This window comes from Pimephales promelas, chromosome 17 (genome assembly GCF_988280905.1).
Source record: "Pimephales promelas chromosome 17, fPimPro1.hap1.1, whole genome shotgun sequence".
NCBI lineage: Eukaryota > Metazoa > Chordata > Actinopteri > Cypriniformes > Leuciscidae > Pimephales > Pimephales promelas.
In genome coordinates this window covers 25,003,348-25,023,631 of record NC_142785.1, presented here as the reverse complement: position 1 = coordinate 25,023,631, position 20,284 = coordinate 25,003,348, and the positions used below count along the sequence as shown (strand labels likewise).

Sequence of the window (20,284 nt, the reverse complement as noted above, 5' to 3'; positions counted from 1 at the left end):
TAATGCTGTTGACTCTCTCTGCTTTGTACCCTCTGAAATAAATGGGTGTGTACCTTATTATGCTTCCTAAAGTAGATCACCAGCATCTTAGTTTTACTGACATTGAGAGACAGGTTGTTGTTCTGGCACCATTGTCCCAAAAGCCTCCCCTCTTCTCTGCCTTGTCATCCTTGGTGATCAGACCCAAAATGGTGGTATTGTCAGCAAACGTAATAATGGTATGTTGGGGTGGTGATGACGCAGTAGATAAGACACATGTCTTTGGTGTGAGAGACCTTGGTTCGAATCCACTTTGAGACACCAATGTGTCCCTGAGCAAGACACTTAACCTCTAGTTGCTCCAGAGGCGTGCAAACTCTGACATATATAGCAATTGTAAGTCGCTTTGGATAAAAGCATCAGCTAAATGACTAAATGTAAAAATGGTATTGGAGCAGTGAACGGCCACACAATCATGTGTTAACAAGGAATACAGCACAGGGCTCAATGCGCTTCCTTGTGGCGTGCAAGTGTTGAGGGTCAATGACTGTACAGTTTTACAATTTTACCTCAGTTATTAGCATGATAGGGATAGTTCACCCAAAAATGAAAATTCTGTCTGTAATTACTCACCCCCCATGTTGTTCCAACCCCGTAAGACATTCGTTCATCTTCGGAATATGAATTAAGATGTTTTTGATGAAATCTGAGAGCTGGATCACTCCTCCATTCTAGTCCATAGGCTTCTTGAGGGATTGAAACTTGCTGGGCTCGAAAAGTTATTAAAGACATCGTTAAAATAGTGGCTATCGTCACTACAGTGGCTCAATCTTAAGTTTATCAAATGACGAGAATTTATTTTTAACTATTCATTTCCTTCTCTCTCTGCCTCGAGTCAGGTTACTAGTTTAACAGCGTATGTGTTGTATGTCACACGCATCACACACATGAGCAGCGTCAGCCAATAGTGAGCCTACATGTGATGTAGCTCTATCCAATTACACAACTTTAACTGACTCAAAGAGGCCCAAAGAGGAGGAAATGAATAGTTGAAATAAAGTCGTTATTTATGTTTGTTTTTGCACATAAAAAGTGTTCTTGTCGCTTGATAAAGTTAAGATTGAGCCACTCTAGTCACTTGGACTATTTTAACAATGTCTTTAATAACTTTTCAAGGCCGGCAAGTTTCAATCCCTCAAGAAGCCTATGGACAAGTATGGAGGAGTGATCCAGCTCTCAGATTTCGTTAAAATATCTTAATTCATGTTCCGAAGATGAATGAAGGTCGTACAGGGTTGGAACAACATGAGGGTGAGTAAATACTGAAAGAATTTTCATTTTTGGGTGAACTATCCCTTTAATTGTTACATGTCTTCAGGTTTGGTTATTTTGGTTGGTCCATCCCTGGAATGATTGCATATATCTCTTAAAACATCTTAGTGCCCTTAAGTAATCATTGTATGGTACCCACACAAATGATTGTAGTTCCTTTATTTCTGTCTTGATTCTGCAGGCTGAAGGCTCTACCTTTCTCCAGATGGGATCTTCTATCGAGCAGCAAATAAATGCAATGTTCAAAGTGATGGAGGAGTACAACTGGGGTAACTTTGTGGTGATCACCAGTTTATATCCCGGCTACGAGACCTTCGTGGACTACATTCGCTCCTTCACGGACACCAGCTACTTCCTGTGGGAGTTGCAAGATGTGCTGAGCTTCGAGATGTCCGTGGGGGCCAATGACATCCGCACACGTAGACTACTACAGCAGGTGGACTCGCAGGTATATCTAGTGTACTGTTCCCACGAGGAGGCACAGTACTTGTTCAGGATGGCCTCTGATGTGGGGCTTATGGGGCCTGGATACATCTGGGTCATCCCCAGTCTGGCTGTGGGGAACCCTGAAATATCCCCCCCTGACAGTTTCCCAGTGGGCGTCATCAGTATTATCACAGACCGCTGGAGGAAAACACTGCGCCAGAGGGTTCGGGAAGGAGTGGCAGTCATTGTAAAAGGGGTGTACAGTTTCCACAAGCACAGAGGATTTATTCCTGAGGGTCATAGTGACTGCAATAGTCCTGCCAAATTGAATGCCAACAATTCTCTCTTCAGGTAAGACTTTTTCAGACTGCCAAGATTAGTAAAGGTATTTTTGAAAAGCACCTTTAGATTGAAAAAAAAAAAAAAAAGGATTTAAAACCCATGTCTCCCTTGTGAAAAAAAGAGAACATAGTACAGAATTAGTATACTTTAAAGGGGTCATCGGATGCAAAATTCACTTGTATATGGTGTTTGCATATAAATGAGTATTTGCAGTGTGTGGACACAACCACCATGAAAAAAATCCATCCACTCCTTTTTTTAATCCTCAAAAAGTCTAAACACTCTCAATATCCAAAATAAAGGCTAGATATCTCGTTCACGCTGCTGGCCAATGGAGGTCGACGTCTACACCTGGCAGCCATCTTAACACCGGCAGCTCGCTCACTCGTAACATTGTGTTTTAATGGTGCATGTACTTTCTAAATAACCATAACTTGCTCAATTTTCTACCAACTTTCAACGGTTTGGTTTGTTATAAACGTCAGAGATGTAGTTATGACACTGCGGACTTATGAATAATAAGTGTATAAATGAATAATCATCCAGAATTATAGCTACGTTAATAACGTTTGTAAGAAACCAAACCATTTGTAAATCCGTCAAGATTTCAACGAGATAAGAGTGTTCATGCTGATCACTCATCTTACATCAGCTTGCCTGTGACAAGATGGCCGCCGGTGATGATGATAGAAACTAACGGACTGTTCTGTATTAGCATATTTCTGCCATTCGACACCCCCTATGGAAGAGAGGGGTGGGGTGAGGAGTTGCTCATTATCATTTAAAGAGACATGCACCGAAATAGGTCACTGAACAAAGATGCTTTTGAAGAGGTAAAAAGGCTGTTGTTTTACACAACAATTGAGGAATTTTAACCTAAGTATATTACAAACTTTACATGAACACCCTAAAGAATGAGCCCAGTCTCATCCCAAAGCGCCATATAGGACGCTTTTGCAAAAGCGTAAATATCCAACGCACATGGCACCCTTTAACGTGAAATGAGACGCAGATATATTTGGGCAGAAGGCGCCCCCTAGTGGTCTAACCCTTACCCTACACCATATCTAAACTTAACCATTAACCGAAGCGTCTCATTAGACGTTAAAGGGTGCCATGTGCGTTGGATATTTACGCTTTTGCAAAAGCGTCCTATATGGCGCTTTGGGATGAGAACGCGTTGAAAGAATCGCACCAACTGGGCATCCGATGACCCCTTTAAAAGAAAATTGAGTGTGAACAGAATGTAAAGTTTTCAGAGTCTCAATTGATTGTTATTTTGGAATCAAATGAAAATGTATTGTTGTGTAAATTTATATTAAATGCAGTTAGCTGAACTTTAGAGTGCTTTTTGACCCACTTAGGTAGCATATATTTATATGTAACTTCATAATCACTTCTTTTGAAATATGTCTAAACTGTTCTTCCGAGCAGTAACTGACATGCATTTATGATAAACTAAAATAAATGTTAATGTCATTTAAAGTTTAAATATATTTAAATATATAAATGTATTTAAGTATACTTGTAATTATATTTCTAATAATGAAGATAAGTTTAACTAGTTAATAAAGTATTAACCTTAAATGTAATATCGAATAACAAACTACTGTTCAAATTATTATCAATGTGTTTTAGTATGTTAGACCACACATCTACACGTGCACTTCTTTAAAGCATGAGAAAAAAACGTTAAAAACGTATTAAAATATTATGATTTAAAATGTACTTTAAAGTAAAACGTTTTATTTGACATTATTACAAAGGGCACGTTGTACTTAATTGTGTTAAGAAACAGTCATGATGAAAGTGTATTCTTTCTAGGACCTTTTTTTTAATGTTATAATATTATCTCTCATTATTGTGATTTATTGATCTTCATCAATATCATGTCTTAAAAGAAAGAGAAAAACTATATCATAGACATCTCTTTGGAATATCTGGACTGGAGTACTCTGACTGCCAGTAATGTTTTATGAAGCTGTCATGTATTTAGTCCTTTCTTAGCCAGCATTGCCCTATTTTTTTGTCAAAATGTTGATCACATCAAATTGAACAGGAAAGTGTGGATGGCAAATTTACAAATATGCAAAGTCCTGACAATTTGAATTTGCACAGCTTAGTTGTGGCCGCTGGAGATTTCATCATAAACAGCTTTCCAGACAAAACATTGCATTTTTGCACATTTCTTGTGGTCTTTCTCCCTTGTAATGAGACTGGGAGATTCTCCAGATTTCCTTGTTAAATCTGCCATTCACCTGGGAGTCACCATCCTCATTAAATAGTGTTCCAATTGCCTCTCCAAGCTTTCTGTGATCAAGCGTATCAGAGACACATGAGTGACTGGGTTCTCCATCCGGAATGTTCCCAGGCTTCGGTGCTGTTCATGTGTCTGCCCGTTTCTCATGGCATAAAAAGAAACGTCTGTCGGAAGACAGTTTATAAATCTCGAAAGAACTGGCTTTTCAGACGTGTGACTAGTTGAGCAGTATCAAAGGATTCATCAGGCGGAAAAAAAGGAATGTATTCTCTTGGGGAAGAAAAAAAACCCCATTAAATTAGGAAGGAATGAAAATTACATATTTGCTTACCATCATGTTATATCATCTTCATCACATGGTTCTTTTCAATATACAACAAAAAACGACAACAAAAAATGGGCAGTAAAAGTAAGTTAACTCAAGAACCACTGTTGCATGTTGTGTACAGTGAGTTGAACTTGAGAACTGGATCAGTGAATGAATTGTTTTCATTGAATTGTTCACAAAACTGACTGATTCATTCACAAATCGGAGTTCAACTAAGTGACTCGAAGATCAAATCACAGCAGTTGTCAAATTAATATCTCACAGGAAAGGAAAATTATTGGTGAATAATTTAAAATTTTGTGTAGACTACTTTTATGTTTGTTTTTTGTCATTTTTCATATTTTCAGTCAGGTGGAATTTGCACTGCCATTGTATAAAAAATATCTGTGTGAAGGTTTTTTTTTATTTTTATTTTTTTAAAGAGTAATTTGAAATGACGAGGGTACATAAATGGTAATATGATTTAAAATTGTTGCTATAAAAATATATGATTTTAAATCATGAATATGGGCATATTTGTTCAATATAATGCATTCTTTTACATAACTGTGATTGAATTATAAGCTTTGTTGTTTGCAAAGTAGCCATAAATATTAGAGAAGGGATAAGATAGATATAGAGTGGTGTATTTGGGTTCCTCTGAGGATTTTGTTGTTTATAGTTGTATAGTCATGTCATGATTTTAGCCATTACTGAAATGATGTCTGAATGATGGTAAAAGCTACTGCACTTTTTATCATTAAAATTGAATGGCAGTGTTAAATCCTGCCTCATGTTCTACTCCACCAGTAGCTTGTTCTATAAGTGAACAATTCGTTTAATAAAAATGTTCAGGTCTATGAGACAAAGAGGATTAAAAGAGAGAGAATGAATACTGTAAATGTATTAGTGTCTGTACTCTGATTTATATTCATTTGACGGTGGGGAAAAAATATTATAGGCTTGTATTTGAAATGTCCTCCTTTCTGACTAATAGTCTTCTGTCTCATTTAAGAGATTGATAAAAATCCAAGCAATTATACAATCACTTAAAATTCAAATCGACTTTCTTTTCGGTTGACTAATTTAAAGCTACTAATTTGTTCTACAGGCATATGCGAAATGTGTCATGGGAGCACAAGGACCTCTCCTTCAATGCTGATGGCTATCTCACTAATCCTTCCATGGTGATCATTGCTTTGGATCGAGAGAGACACTGGGACAAGGTTAGTCTTATGATTATACGGAACAATAACACTAATAATCTTCACCACATAAAGCTGGAATATAGAACATACACCGATCTGGAGATACAGTTTCCTTAATTGTTTTATCTATTCCTTTTAGAAGTAAGTGTTTGGAAGTCATATCTGTGTATTTCGGAAACACCCATTAGAGTAACAACACTACAGATAATACAAAGACTTATTAAATAATAATAAAATCATTTCGAGTGACTACATTGTATGACACTGGGTGGCAGATGCCAAGATGCCAGAGAATGCACTGGTTTTTGGGGATGCATAATGTTTTCAACACTGAATAAGAAGAAATGTTTATTGAACACCAAGATAACATGTTATAATCATTTCTGTACTTTTTAAATAAATGCAGCCTTAGTGAGCATATTAAAATACTTCTTTCAAAAACAAAAAATCTTACTGAACCCAAAACTTTGAACAGTACTGTAAATATAAATAATATTTGATATTGTGTATTCCCTGTTACAGGTACATAAACTAGCAGAATATCACAGAAGATATAGTTAGAATTTTATACATGATAATACTTACATTATTATTATAAGATATTGGCAGCTATTTCACTGATTTCAATATCTTTGCCTTTTTAGCTTTTATTAATTACAGATTTTTAAATGAATACATAAAGAATCTGAAAATCCTGCCTCATAGGCTCCTCCAACGCTGAACATTTATACCGTCCACACCAGGTCATGATGCAATTACACTTGGCTTTCTGAAACAGCCCTTTCTTCCTCACATGGCCAGCCCTCAAGCACTTTGGCCTCTGTGATAGGGACATGTGTAGGCCGCCTGGCAATGTGTGAACACCACCTGACTACAAAAAGAGATTAGAGGAATAAACAGAGATCAAAATGACATCCAAATTTGCATCCGGTCATCACGCCCTCTTCTCGGTGGATTAGAGGATACGGATATTAGAGGATGCGTGTTGTCATCTAAACCCGGAATAGGAAAAAAAAAAAAAAAAAAAAAAAAAAAACGTGCTCAGATTCTCAGTCCTGTTGATGGCTAGTAAATGACGAAAATTGAAATAACTTTTTCTAAACTTGTTTTAAAAGTAGGGTGTAAACTGTATGAATTTCAGGGACTGGATTGACTAAATTTGTTTGCCACTTGTTTGTGTTATTTCAACAATGCAGAATGCTAAATGTGCTGCAATTAAAAATAAATATTTAATTTAATTAACTCGCTCTTTTTAGCTCAAACAAGCCTTCTTTCTATGTAAATTAGGCTCATACATTGTGCCTTACTCACAAAAATCTTTTCTTTTTGCCAGGCAGAACTAGCATTGTGCTGTTAACAGTCATGTGTGGGAATTTCATTTAAAAGAGATGTTTGAGTACATTTTTAATTGATCATGACAGCAGTAATTCATCAAATGATGGAGAAAACCATTATAATTTGGCATTTATTCAGCCACACTGTCGACGTGCACTTGTGCACTTAAACAGCTGAATGTGTCCGAACCTGTGCAGTTCCAACATTGTATGCTAGCTTTTGCAAGTCTGCTCTATTTAGCTTGACATGCAAATAATGTTTTTTTTTGCAGGTGCGTTTGCTGATTTGCATAATTCCTTTAGTAAATAAAGCACAAACACAATGTTGACAGTGTATGCAAATAAACTGCACAATTAGTGGGAATAATTCGTACAAGTACATGACAAGTAGATTTACGTGTCAAGGAGCCGTAAAGAGCTTGAGTTATTTTTGAAAATTTTGATCGATTTTTCTTTTAAATTCAGTCTTTAGTTTAAACCATCGCCTCTGGCCTTCATGGCTCACCTGACCCCCCTCCGTGTGACATAACAGTTTATCTATATCTGGCCACCTCGCTCTGTAGCCCCTCTCACGCTCCCATTGACACTCTCTGCACCACCTCACTTTCCCATGCTGTGCACACCCTGCTCATGTTGTGTGCTGAAGTCATTAGCGAGATGAAGCATTGCTTCTCTTTTTTAAAGTACAGGCGTACTGACAGCACAGAGGCTGTTGTCTCTGCTGGTACCATGATAGTATCTCCAAGACAGACAAAACCCAAATGACACAGATCCCTCCTGGAAAAACACTGCTTTTGAAAAAAACATGCTTGTGCATCTGTGCTATTGTGAGATTTGGAAGGAAATGCTTCAGGATCCAGATATTTTGCATTGGACATAAAGTGGCGACCTGAAACAGTATGAAACTTAAAACACAAAAGTGAAAACGTTTACAAAAACAAAGGTATCCTCTGAGAAATCTGTCTAATTTGTTTAGCTTCTGTCAAATACAGACTTCGATAGAACACTCTGTCTACAAATACAAAGTTCTGTCCTTAACTTAATCTGCTTGCAGTCACATCATCTCTATAGGTCACAGCTTCCTGCTGTATCAGTAGCCAATGAGCTCACTTCTCAAACTTCAAATACTGGTCAGCATTTTGTCTGGCAGTTGCAGCACGCATTTAGCACTAATTACTAAGTAATCAGTTACTGTAATTTAATTACTTTTCCCTTGAAAATGTAAAGTAAGGGATTACTCTTCATTTATCTGTAATTTAATTACAGTTACTTCTGATGTAATTGAGGTAAATACTGTGTATAGATCAATCCGATCTCACAGCGATTCGTATGCATTTTATGAGGTGTTTAAATCGTAGGACCGCACTCAAATTCGTATGAATTATTGTAAAATATGAATGAAAAAGGTGTGAAATGTCATGAGATCAGACATAAAACAATAGTGGTTTTAACATCAAAATGTATTGTCTGATGTTAAAAAGTATATTTTTATAATGTAACCTTCTCCACTGGATAATTCAAGCAATTTTATATAATTTATTTGAAAGAATTAAAACAGATTCATGTCTATCCTTGTATTATTCAGCTGGTTGAGATTGATATGGGATTTTGAAAGTAATTAGTAATTAAAAGTAATTAAATACTTTTTAGAGAGAGTAATTAGTACAGTAATCTAATTATACTGTTGAAGAGGTAATTAGTAACTAGTAATTAATTACCTTTTTAGAGTAACTTACCAAACACTGATCGAGACCGATACAAGACCAAGACTTTTAGGGGCCGAGACCAAGACAAGACCAAGACCGAGGGAGGGCGAGAGCGAGTCAAGACTAAGACCAGCACCCCACACTACATGACACTAAAATGTGAAACATTTTTAAAAGAGATTAATCTGAAATCTTCTCAGATTGATCTGAAAGATCCAAATTTGTATTCAATACTCCTGGGTGACTTCCATCATTTAGTACAGAATGAAAAAACACTTTTCTCCGCCTTTTACTAACAATACGTGAACATGAATACATGGGTGACAAGCAGCGGTAACAAAAATACATAATTAGCAATGACCAATGCGTCACGTTATTGCTTGGATTTGAATCAGTATGTTTTACATACAATAAAAGTAAGGATGTTAACAAAATATTAGTCAACATACTGGCAAATTAGTGATATTTTCGCAGTTATGGTCTTGAAAAAAAAAAATCCTGAGTCCTCAATGTCCGAGACAAGACCGAGACCAAAAGCGGTCGAGTCAGAGACGAGACCATCAAAAAGTGGTCTCGAGACCAAGACCGGTCTCGAGTACTACAACACTAGTAGCAAATCCCAATAACCAACAGCAACAGCATCAGAGTAGAAGATCTATTCCGCCAAAACCAAACATATCAACATTCTCATATCCATCATCATGCCAAACACTTAACAGAACTAAGTATATGGGAAGTATTTAATGGTGTTTTGGTCGTATTTAAAGGTAATGAGGTCATTTTACTGTCTTAACTATCCACAATTATATGGTTAGTTGCATTTTATAAGCGCATTTAATGTTTGTTTTTTTCCCTGCTATCCACAACCCGTTCAGAACAGACCTCCAACCCATTTTCAGTTGTGAACTGCAATAGACAAAATGCTGTTGTAGTTTAAGTGCCTGAATCATGATGACTTGGTTAAGTTTTAGACCACATATCTGTATATAGATCAGTGGTTTGGGCAGTGGTTAATCTCAGTTAAACAATCCATGCTAGGCAGCTGTAAAACGAAAGAGGCTATTCCAAATAACAGATATCTACTCCGACCGAAATCTGGTTTGTGCCTCAGAACGAGAATAGAATACCCTGTTATTACAGCCATTTTAGTCTGCTGAATTACTATACCTCTCACTTTCACTACACAGCCTATTTCAGTTGCTGGTCTGAAAGTGCTCACTAAAACAGGTATAGACAGAAATAACTTCTGGGCTTGGAACAATAGAACAATTTCCACGACACAGCCCTGGTTTAATGTGCAAATAAAATGTTCTCTTGTCGTCATTGCTAATGATCAGATGTGATGTGCCACACCAGGCTGTCATGTTATCCACACCTGGAGTCTAGAGATTGAATCTATTTGTTCTGCTGAAGTTTATGAATGATTCTTCTATAAATCCCTGTTGCCGAGGCTTATCACGCTCACTTCCCCTCACAGCTAATACCATAACCAAACATGGATTACAATTCCCAAGCTGAAAAGCCTCGGCTGCATTTGGGAAAGGCTGTCAAACAGCTGCTGCACAATTAGTGGCAACACTTTCTTGAGCTTTCCTGTCTTTTGCCTTAAAAGGATATGCAACAGTGCATCCTTCTTTAGCTCGTTTACATTTTTCTTTAAAAAATATGCTGCAAATAAAATGGCTGCTTGCTCAAAATCTGTTCCAGGAGGGGACAGGGGTCACACATTCAAGAAGCAGTCAGGTAATAACCCCAGGTAATGACTGCAGCTTTTTAGATAGAGGAGTGTATGTTCTTCTCTCATGTAACTTTAAAACAGGGTCACAGAGACGGACAGCAGGTTCGTACATCTCCTCCCTTGGTATTTGGGTGTGACGCATTGATTCTTGGAAAATTTTAGTAGAGGCAGCCCTGAGTTAGACTCTCCATAGTCTCTTTTAAGCTGAGCTGGACCAGTGGGTTGAGCTCTCTCTGGATAATAGGGCTTTTCCACAGTCTACAAACAGCTCTGTAAAGATTCCCCATGAGCCTCTGAGCCCTGGGAGATTTACGGCTTTGTGCAACACCTTCATTACTGGAGTAGTATAAATTCTAACCATTATTACAAATTCATTTTAAGTTGAGTGGAACCCCCCCCCCCCCCCCGTCCACCCACCCCCCCCCCCCAAAAAAAAAATAAGAGCAATAAAAGAGAATAACATAAGAGAGCTGTGGGGTATTTATTTGATTATGCATCATGCTGATGATGTGACAAAGGAATAATGCATTGTATTGAACAGCGAATGATAAATACAACATACCCATGAGGAAGACACCATGAATTGCACTTTGGAACATTTTCCTTTATCACATCTGTCGAACGTTTGCTTGTGTGGTTTTACCTATCCAAAGACAATGATACAAGGTGATGGAACCCCCATGGATAAAATTAAACCAGAAATTACAAACATTGTCTCATTCCATCATCATTTTATGATTCTAAAAGTGTCTACCTTCAGGTTGTGGCACGTGTGTCTTTTCGCTGTGAAATAACCATAAGAATATATTTTATATTGTTAGTTATATTTGAAGATTAACAATTGTTCTTACATTTTGGCCATATGAATATCAGCAAATGCAATATTTTTGTTCAGTTTGGGCCTCTGAATAAAATGTAGGTGTTTTTTTCTCTCTCCTTGATTTATTCTGTGAAGCAGCTTTGATACAATATTGTGAAAAGCGCTATATAAATATACACTTTTAAAAAATGCTGGGTTGTTTTAACCCAATTTTGGGTAAAATATGGACAAACCCAGCCATTGGGTTACATTTTTCAATTACATTTTTAACCCAATGGCTGGGTTTGTCCATATTTTACCCAAACTTGGGTTAAAACAACCCAGCATTTTTTAGAGTGTATTTGACTTGACTCCTCAAGTATGAGCTCTTTATTATCCTATATCATACCGAAAATGCATCAAATATGATTTTTTTTAACCTTTTATGTCAGGTTTTATGGATACTGAAAATCTAAAAATGCAAAAGGATTTATGTGAGGGATAGCTTCATAAAACAGCTATATTTGTTTTAACCTTTGGTTTGTTTGCCATTCGTAAGGTTTAATCCACATTTAAACCTCTTCTGAAACCCTCAGGTAGGAAACTATGAGGGAGGGATTCTGCAAATGCGTTACCCTGTATGGCCCCGTTATGGGAGCTTCCTGGAGCCCGTATCTGACAACCGCCACCTGACCGTGGCCACCCTGGAGGAGAGGCCTTTCGTCGTCGTGGAGAGTGTTGATCCTGCCACAGGCACTTGTGTGCGCAACACTGTGCCGTGTCGTCGGCAGTCCAACCGGACTGAAAGGTACACCTGTGAATGTGACTTCAAAAGGTCAACATCTGTGGCTGTTGTTTATGAAGGTATTCATCAAATGGGGTTGTTTATGAGACCAATATCTAGAAAATTTCATAAAGAACCCAGTCTCCACATTACATTATGCTCTCTCTGCTGCACATTGCAAATGTACTATTTGATTACATTGATCTTTAGAATGAATTGTCTCTTATTAAGGGGAGCAATAAAGAGTGTTCACTGGATGGATTGTACCTAGTACAGGGATAATAGGTACCCATTAATAATTATAAAATAAGCAGCAGCAACCTTTTCACTTTATTGAATGAGTCATTACACAAACAAGAACATTTGAAACCGAGAAAGAGTTTTACTAAATTTTAGGTGGAAACGTCTAACATTTAATATTAAGACTATAATCACAACATTCTGCCTACTGTTTTGTATAATATTAGCCATTTTTTCTGATATTAGATAGCAGAGCTGAAAAACAAAACCCAGACTGCTAATTAAAAATAAGTCTAATAACGCCTACACAAAACTGGCAAACATCCCCATTTAGCAATGTGCCACGAGAGTCACTTAGCATATGCAACTTGTTACAGTCCAGCAAGCCTATTACACACTTTATTGGGATGTTGCATCTGCAAGCTTGTAGAGAGTTTAAAATGCAGCTAATTACTGAACCTTACTGAAGTATTATTTATTTTTAAGGGATAGTTCACCCACAAAATGACAAAAAGTAGTCTATCTTAAAATGGAAATGAGAACCAACTTAAGCACCTTGGAGGCTCCCAAACTCAGCTATTAAGTTTTAGTGCTCTCATTGAATCCCACCAATTCTTATCTTGATTTACCAGAGGGCTTAATGATTTAAACAGAAGCTCATTGGACTGAAGACCTATTATTAGGAATTGTTTTGCTCATTCCAGCAATTAATCCCTCAACAGTCCTTGCCCTAGGCATAAACTTGCTATTTAAAATCTGTGACTCCTTGATCACTGTAATTTGCTTTCCTCTATGGATGGAATTCTTAGACATGAACAATAAAATGGTGTAATTCCAAAAGTTGGTTCCTCCAGGTAAATGAAAGCAGATTCCATGAATTGTGCAGCTCTGGAGGTAACACTTGCGGAGTGAGGACTGGAGTGTGTCATGCCCAGAGAGAGAGAGAGATGACAGGCTCATTATGGCTTCATGCTGAGGGGAGAGAGTGTAAATAAATCATAAAGCAGAGTAATCACCCCATGGGAAGCGTGTGATGGCTGAAGGAGAAACAATGATCAATAACTGTAATGGTGGCGTTCTGCTCTGGGCTCATCACAGACCTTCATGCTAATTGGCATCAATGTTCAGAAAGTTCTGAAAAGTATGACAACTGCTTTTAATTGGACCTGAGGTAACAATTGGCATTTTTTTATGTTTGAGTGAATTTATGGATTTATTATACAATGATTCCCAATTCTTTTCTACCAATTTGTTTTACATATGCAAATCAGTCATTTATACAAACGGGAAAACTATTATTCGGGATTTAAAGTTAGGATATCAAGAATGGGGTTTGTTGTCACAAAGAAAGGTTTTGAGTGAAAAGTTCACTTACGCAAACACACATTTTCTCTAGCACTGGCTTTGTATATTGGTTTCAAACCGTTAAATAATATGATAATTCCCTCCTTAAAGGTACAATATGTAATAATTTTTGTAATAAAATATCCACAAATCCCTTACACAATGTGATATAGTTCCTGCAGTTGTGTACTTACAATATCCCAAAAGTCTCCAAAGATTTTTTTTTATTTCAGAGAAATTCACATTTTAAAAATGTCGCCCGTCAATGACGCAATATCCGCGCTATCCTTGGTTTCCGTTCATACTGCCATAGCCATGACGTAACCATGGCAACAGACATGGACAACTGTGTAGTGCGTAAAGTTTAGCGTTAAAGCTTGTTTCTTTCAAACATAGACCATGGCAAACAGACTTAGGGACAAACAAGAACTAAAATGAGGATCAATATCAGTTTTTGAGATGCCGAGAGCTCCTCGTCCGCGACTAACTTGGACTTGACAGAGCTTCTCAAGTCTCTTGACAGGTGAGCAAAATGTACATAAAACAAATCAATGTTATATAACATTAGCTCAACATGATGAAATGTTCGAAAATGGTCAGTATGTTATTCTAATGTTTATCTAGCTCACTGCTAGTTTCGTATAGCAAACAAACTAACACGTAGAATAACCTTGTAACTTTCAACACACATTTAAATGCTGTTTAGTTAGATAGTGTAACATTAGACCAAGTGAAGCAGCGCTGTGTTACCTCACAAGTTAACTGACTTTAGTGAGTTAGCACTTGCGGGAAGTTCGATAGAATTAAATGTCCTTATTCCTTTATATCCGAGGGATGTCGGTCTGTTTAACAATCGCGACCTGCTTCATACCGCTGTAATGTTAAAAAACATGAATGTTTGCACTCATCCATAAACATTAGATCCATCAGCTTGACAGCAAGTCCCATCATTCAGCTCATCACTGCGTCATCAACCTCCTCCTTTGTTATTGTTGGAAACTGACAACTGAAAATTCTTACATATTGCGCCTTTAAATGGATAGTTCACACAAAATTAAAAATGTTTGTCATCATTTACTCACCCCCCAGCTGTCCCAGACACTGAAGCTAATATTTCTTTTGTTGAACACAAACGAAGATATTTTGAAGAATGTTGGTTACTAGACAGTTGACGGTAGCCAAAAAAATAGTATGGAAGTAGACTGTCTGGTAAGTGGTAACCAACATATGAGTTACCAGACTCATATGAGCATAGGAGACTTCTACCAAAAAAATTACAAAAAATTACAGAACCCAAACTTGGTAGTGTAGTGTGATCTAGGTCTCCCCTATATGGTATTCTCTTTTTAAAGTTCAGCAGCACCAGCGGTTACTGGCATTTATGATGCCATGTATATCAAGGTCAGCAGACTGTGGCACTATTTTGGCACTGTGTTTGGATATGAAATGCATTAGTCTACCACAACCAAATCGATGTGCTGCACACATTTCTACAATAGATAGGTCAAGCCACTGTACATCTCTCAAACAGCTGTTTCACAATAACTGACTGTATGCAGTGATAACAAAGATCCATATCTTTTGTTTAAAGGAGAAATAATTGATTGACACTCCCTAGGATGCAAGTGTGTCTGTGTCCATTATACCAGGAAACTGATGCACTTTGTCCCTCTGGCCCTTGTGCTTTGTGTATGTGTGTGTGTATGTTTGTTTGACTTATTAAACATCTCATCCTTAATTCACAGCCCACTTAACCTAAACTGCCAGCGCCGTTTGCAGGTGGTGAGACAGGCTAGAAAAGAGACAGACTTGTTTATGTTATGTCCAGATCACTTGCAGAGGAGACTCTCATCTTTCCAAACACTTCATTTGTCTTTCTTTGTTATGGTTGCTGCCAGTGCCACACACCCAGCATTGCCAGCCCTCCGCCCCAAGTCCACTCCCCGTACAGCTCATTACGCAGGAGGTCTGGGGGAGGTTAGAGGTGATGTATCATTATTGCTCTCAGAGTTTCTCTGCTCAGTGCCTCCAGCATCTAACAGTTAATGGAGGCCATTGCTTTTTTTCCAAACATTTTATTGTGAATGCTTACAACCAAGCATTACGTTTCTATAGATTCTGGGCTATGGGTTTTTAAATCGCAGCAGTTTGTTGAAGAAAGCAGTGTTTATTTGCTTTTTGAGCCTGTATTTTTCTACTTATATGTGGTTATTATTGATAAGAGTAAACATTATTATGTAGGCTATTTATTGTTGTTTTCAGGTCAATAAGAAGGAAAAGCCCTCAGATGTACTATACTGTACATTAGTGGCCAAAAGTGATGTCTGGCCTAGGAAAAATTTCATTCAAATAATATAAAGAATTTGGTAACAATTTTGTGCTTGGTGTAATGTTTTAATTATAATTTTTTTTTTTTTTGTGATAATTAAAACATGCCAAATTGTTCGGACATGATTTTTAACCGAGCTGTCATTCAAAGAAATTATGAACACAAGCAAAAATGTTGTTTCAGCTGAAAAAAGTAAAGTGTTTGTACTGCCTTTAAATTTTAAGTTTGGGCAACTTGAAATGTGAAGTTACAACTTGGAAATTTGAGTTGACTAAACCTAAAATCTAAGGTGGCACTTACTTTTTTAGATGGGTTTGGGTTTAGAAAAAAACCCAAAACTAAACATTACAATCAGTTTTGGCCACTACTGTTGATTTCATTTTACCTCTGCATATGAAGTCTTCTTCATAATCTTTTATGGCAACACATACCATTTCCTCTCTCCATACCCATGTCTATATTATTCCAGCTATATGATTAATTAGTCTTTCTGTCGGTAATCTTTCTTTCAGATGTGTGTCACACCATATGTTTTGCCCTAGAACCATGCGCTTTGATCCTCTCCACCAAATGTTCAATGGGAATATATGAATCATAACCTTTTTAAATGGTTCCTTCCTAAATGGGGACATTTAGTTAACCCAAAATAAAGTCTATCATTATTTAAACCTATATGATCTTCTTCTGCAGATATTTTGATGTCTGTTTTCCATGCAAACATAGACTAAAAGCATTCAAGCTTCAAATAGGACACAAAAGCACCCTAATAATAACATAAAAGTGGTCTATATGACCACAATTTTTGACACAAATTCACACATTAAGCTATCTTTTGGCTTATGAATGCTTGCAATGTAGCACACAAGTTGCTTGGAATAATGTTTCTTTTTGGGGTGAACTATTACTTGTTTTTAAAGAAAGATGAAAAATTGTTCTAAATGTTTAATATATAATTATCATGATTTTTTATATTTTTTTTGTGCAGTATAACCGGTCACACTGAGCCTTACACCAAACTCTGCTGCAAAGGCTTCTGCATAGACATCCTAAAGAAGCTCTCACGAACAATCAAGTTTTCATATGACCTTTATCTGGTCACCAATGGAAAACATGGCAAGATGGTCCGTGGCGTCTGGAATGGGATGATTGGAGAGGTATGAAATGGCACATCTTCTCTCTCTCTATCTCTCTCTCTTTCTCACATAAACGCACTCACACTTCAAACATGTCAACAGTTCAGTGCACATGGGAAATGAGCTAAATTAACATCTGAGAATATAAAAATAAAACAGCTTACAGCGTGATACAAGAAATAAATCAGCTTCCTATGACAGTGTCAAAACGTTTTTTCTAAACATTACTCACACCCTGTTTTCTTTCAGTATTTAACAGATCTCCTTAAACCACCAAATTTTGCAGCTAAAGTTATTAAGAGCATTCATGGAACATAACTGGCTTTAAAAGCGATCTCGACACATTCCATCCTGTGACCTCCTGCTGTGTAGTGTCACTTAATCCGGTGGTTTAGTGTCTTCTACAGCTGCTGATCACTTCATCGGTTTTCATCACCTGCATCTGCTTAAACGTTGATGAGTTTAAAGATAGCAAACCCACGCTCCACATACAAGGCTTAATGCTTTTCACACTGCGAGAGAAATAGTTTCTTACATGAGAGAAATTATTATTATACAATAGCAAGACAGAAATTACGGGCTGACATGAGTGTGATGTAAGGAATTTTATTCATGAGCCTGAATGCAGGTGACGTATAAAACAAATCTCTCAACAATGATTTGCGATGTTAGCGATTTGCAAAGTTGTGTATTGAGACTTAGTGGTTCATGTCCATTTCCCTTCCTTAAAGGGTTAGTTCACCCAAAAATGAAAATTCTGTCAGTATTTACTCACCCTCATGTTGTTCCAACCCCGTAAGACCTTCGTTCATCTTCGGAACACAAATTAAGATATTTAAGATAAGATCGCTCCTGCATACAGTCCGTAGGCTTCTTGAGGGACTGGCTCTTGCTGTCCTCGAAAAGTCATTAAAGACATCGTTAAAATAGTCCAAGTGACTACAGGGGCTCAATCTTAAGTTTATCAAACGACGAGAACACTTTGTGCGCAAAAAAACAACAACAAAAATAACGACTTTATTTCAACTATTCGTTTATTTCTCCCTCTGCGCGAGTCAGGTTACTAGTTTAATAGCGTAAGCTTCTGTTATTGTACGTCACACGCATCACACACACATGACCAGCGTCGGCCAATAGTGAGCCTACGTGTGACGTAGCTCTACGCAATCAAACTACGTTAACTGACTTACAGGCTCATGGAGAAGGAAGTGAATAGTTGAAATAAAGTCGTTATTTTTGTTGTTTTTTTAATGACTTTTCGGGGACAGCAAGAGCCAGTCCCTCAAGAAGCCTATGGACTGTATGCAGGAGCGATCTTAATATCTTAAATATCTTAATTTGTGTTCCGAAGATGAACGAAGGTCTTATGGGGTTGGAACAACATGAGGGTGAGTAAATACTGACAGAATTTTCATTTTTGGGTGAACTAACCCTTTAAAGAAATTGGAAACCAGAGGCTAATAATAACAAAAGCTTTCAAACTATGTCAGGTTTATAGTGGGTATTAACCCACTGGTAACTATATTTAGGGTCCAATTCTCACTATTAACTAGTTGCTTATTTACATGCATATAACTAGGATATTAGATTAAACATATGGCGATTTATTAGTACTTATAAAGCACATATTAATGCCTTATTCTGCATTACCATTTTCTACATCCCTTAACCCTAGCCAATACCTAAACTTAACAACTACTGCCTTACTAACTACTAATAAGCAGTAGGAGTTTATTGAGGAAAAAGTCAGTTAATAGAGAATTTGATCCTAATTTAATGTGTGACCAACCTTTGTATTATATTATAGTATATTATATTATTATATTGTGACTAACAGTACATTGCGTTTACTTGACTTTAATGTTGTACTAAGATATTCTCCATGTCCACATATGTGTACTTCTGAGATAGTATGCAAAAAGCAAGTAAGTATAAATAAGCAGGATGTGAAAAATACTCTTTACACTGAAATTATGAAGTGCATATCCAATGGACACTTTGCTATCCCACAAGGCCAAGGTAGAGCGGTTATAATTGTAATTGGCAAAGGTGTAGGTTACAAGACAATGCCAACATGCCAGTATGTCACGATTGTATTCATGCTACAAATGCATATTGTATAAAAATGACTTCCTTAATGGCATAGAAGTAAGTTCTTCATTGAGTGTAGAACATCAATTTGAAATGTCCACCCTGAAATTGCACGGGTTGGTCCATTGTTTTGCTATGTTTCTGATGACTGCTCTAAAGTCACTCACTTTCCCCTTGTTCAAGGTCTTCTACAAGCGTGCAGATATGGCAATTGGCTCTCTTACCATCAATGAGGAGCGGTCAGAGATTGTTGACTTTTCAGTGCCATTTGTGGAGACCGGGATTAGTGTTATGGTGGCCAGAAGCAATGGAACAGTCTCACCTTCTGCCTTCCTGGGTGAGGAGTCTTCATTATCCATCCATCTTCAAGGACACACTCACACGGTTTATGAGAGACGCTTAAAGGCGGTGTTAAATATTTCATACCCGTGGCATTTTGATTAGAATGTGATTAGATTCAAATGTTATGCCTTTGTTGGATTAAATCTAGAATAAATCCTTGATAGAATAAACATTTTCTACTGAATCGCCAGCTCTGAACACAAACAAAGGCATTTTGACTCTGCTTAATTTGTTCTTTATTTTTTCTAATTGCACAGCATCACAAACAAAACAGCGTTATGTGCAAGATCTTAATCAGATAAGCAGCTGAGTTTTGTATTTTTGGTCTTTCTCTCTGTCTTGCAGAGCCTTACAGTCCAGCCGTGTGGGTTATGATGTTCGTAATGTGCCTGACTGTTGTGGCAGTCACCGTGTTCGTCTTTGAGTACTTCAGCCCTGTTGGGTATAACCGGAGCCTTGTCAGTGCCAAAGGTCAGCCTTGGTTTTTCAAACAGTCTTTTCTCAATCAGGCACAAAGCTAGGAGAGGAAGAATAGTTGTGGAAGCAGCCTAATCAATCCACATAAACCGAGCTGACAGGGTGTGTACTTG

The 20,284-nt window shown here is 37.4% G+C and overlaps 1 protein-coding gene across 1 annotated transcript in view; it reads left to right on the top strand.

Moving 5' to 3' along the window:
- The window catches only part of grin2cb (glutamate receptor, ionotropic, N-methyl D-aspartate 2Cb), a 50,892-nt gene that overhangs the window by 15,118 nt on the left and 15,490 nt on the right, over positions 1-20,284 (top strand). Inside the window, exons 3-8 of the mRNA XM_039665096.2 lie at positions 1,493-2,088; positions 5,758-5,872; positions 12,028-12,239; positions 17,114-17,282; positions 19,536-19,689; positions 20,040-20,165. Of these exons, the coding sequence (XP_039521030.2) occupies positions 1,493-2,088; positions 5,758-5,872; positions 12,028-12,239; positions 17,114-17,282; positions 19,536-19,689; positions 20,040-20,165 (1,372 nt within the window). The remainder of the gene's footprint in view (positions 1-1,492; positions 2,089-5,757; positions 5,873-12,027; positions 12,240-17,113; positions 17,283-19,535; positions 19,690-20,039; positions 20,166-20,284) is intronic.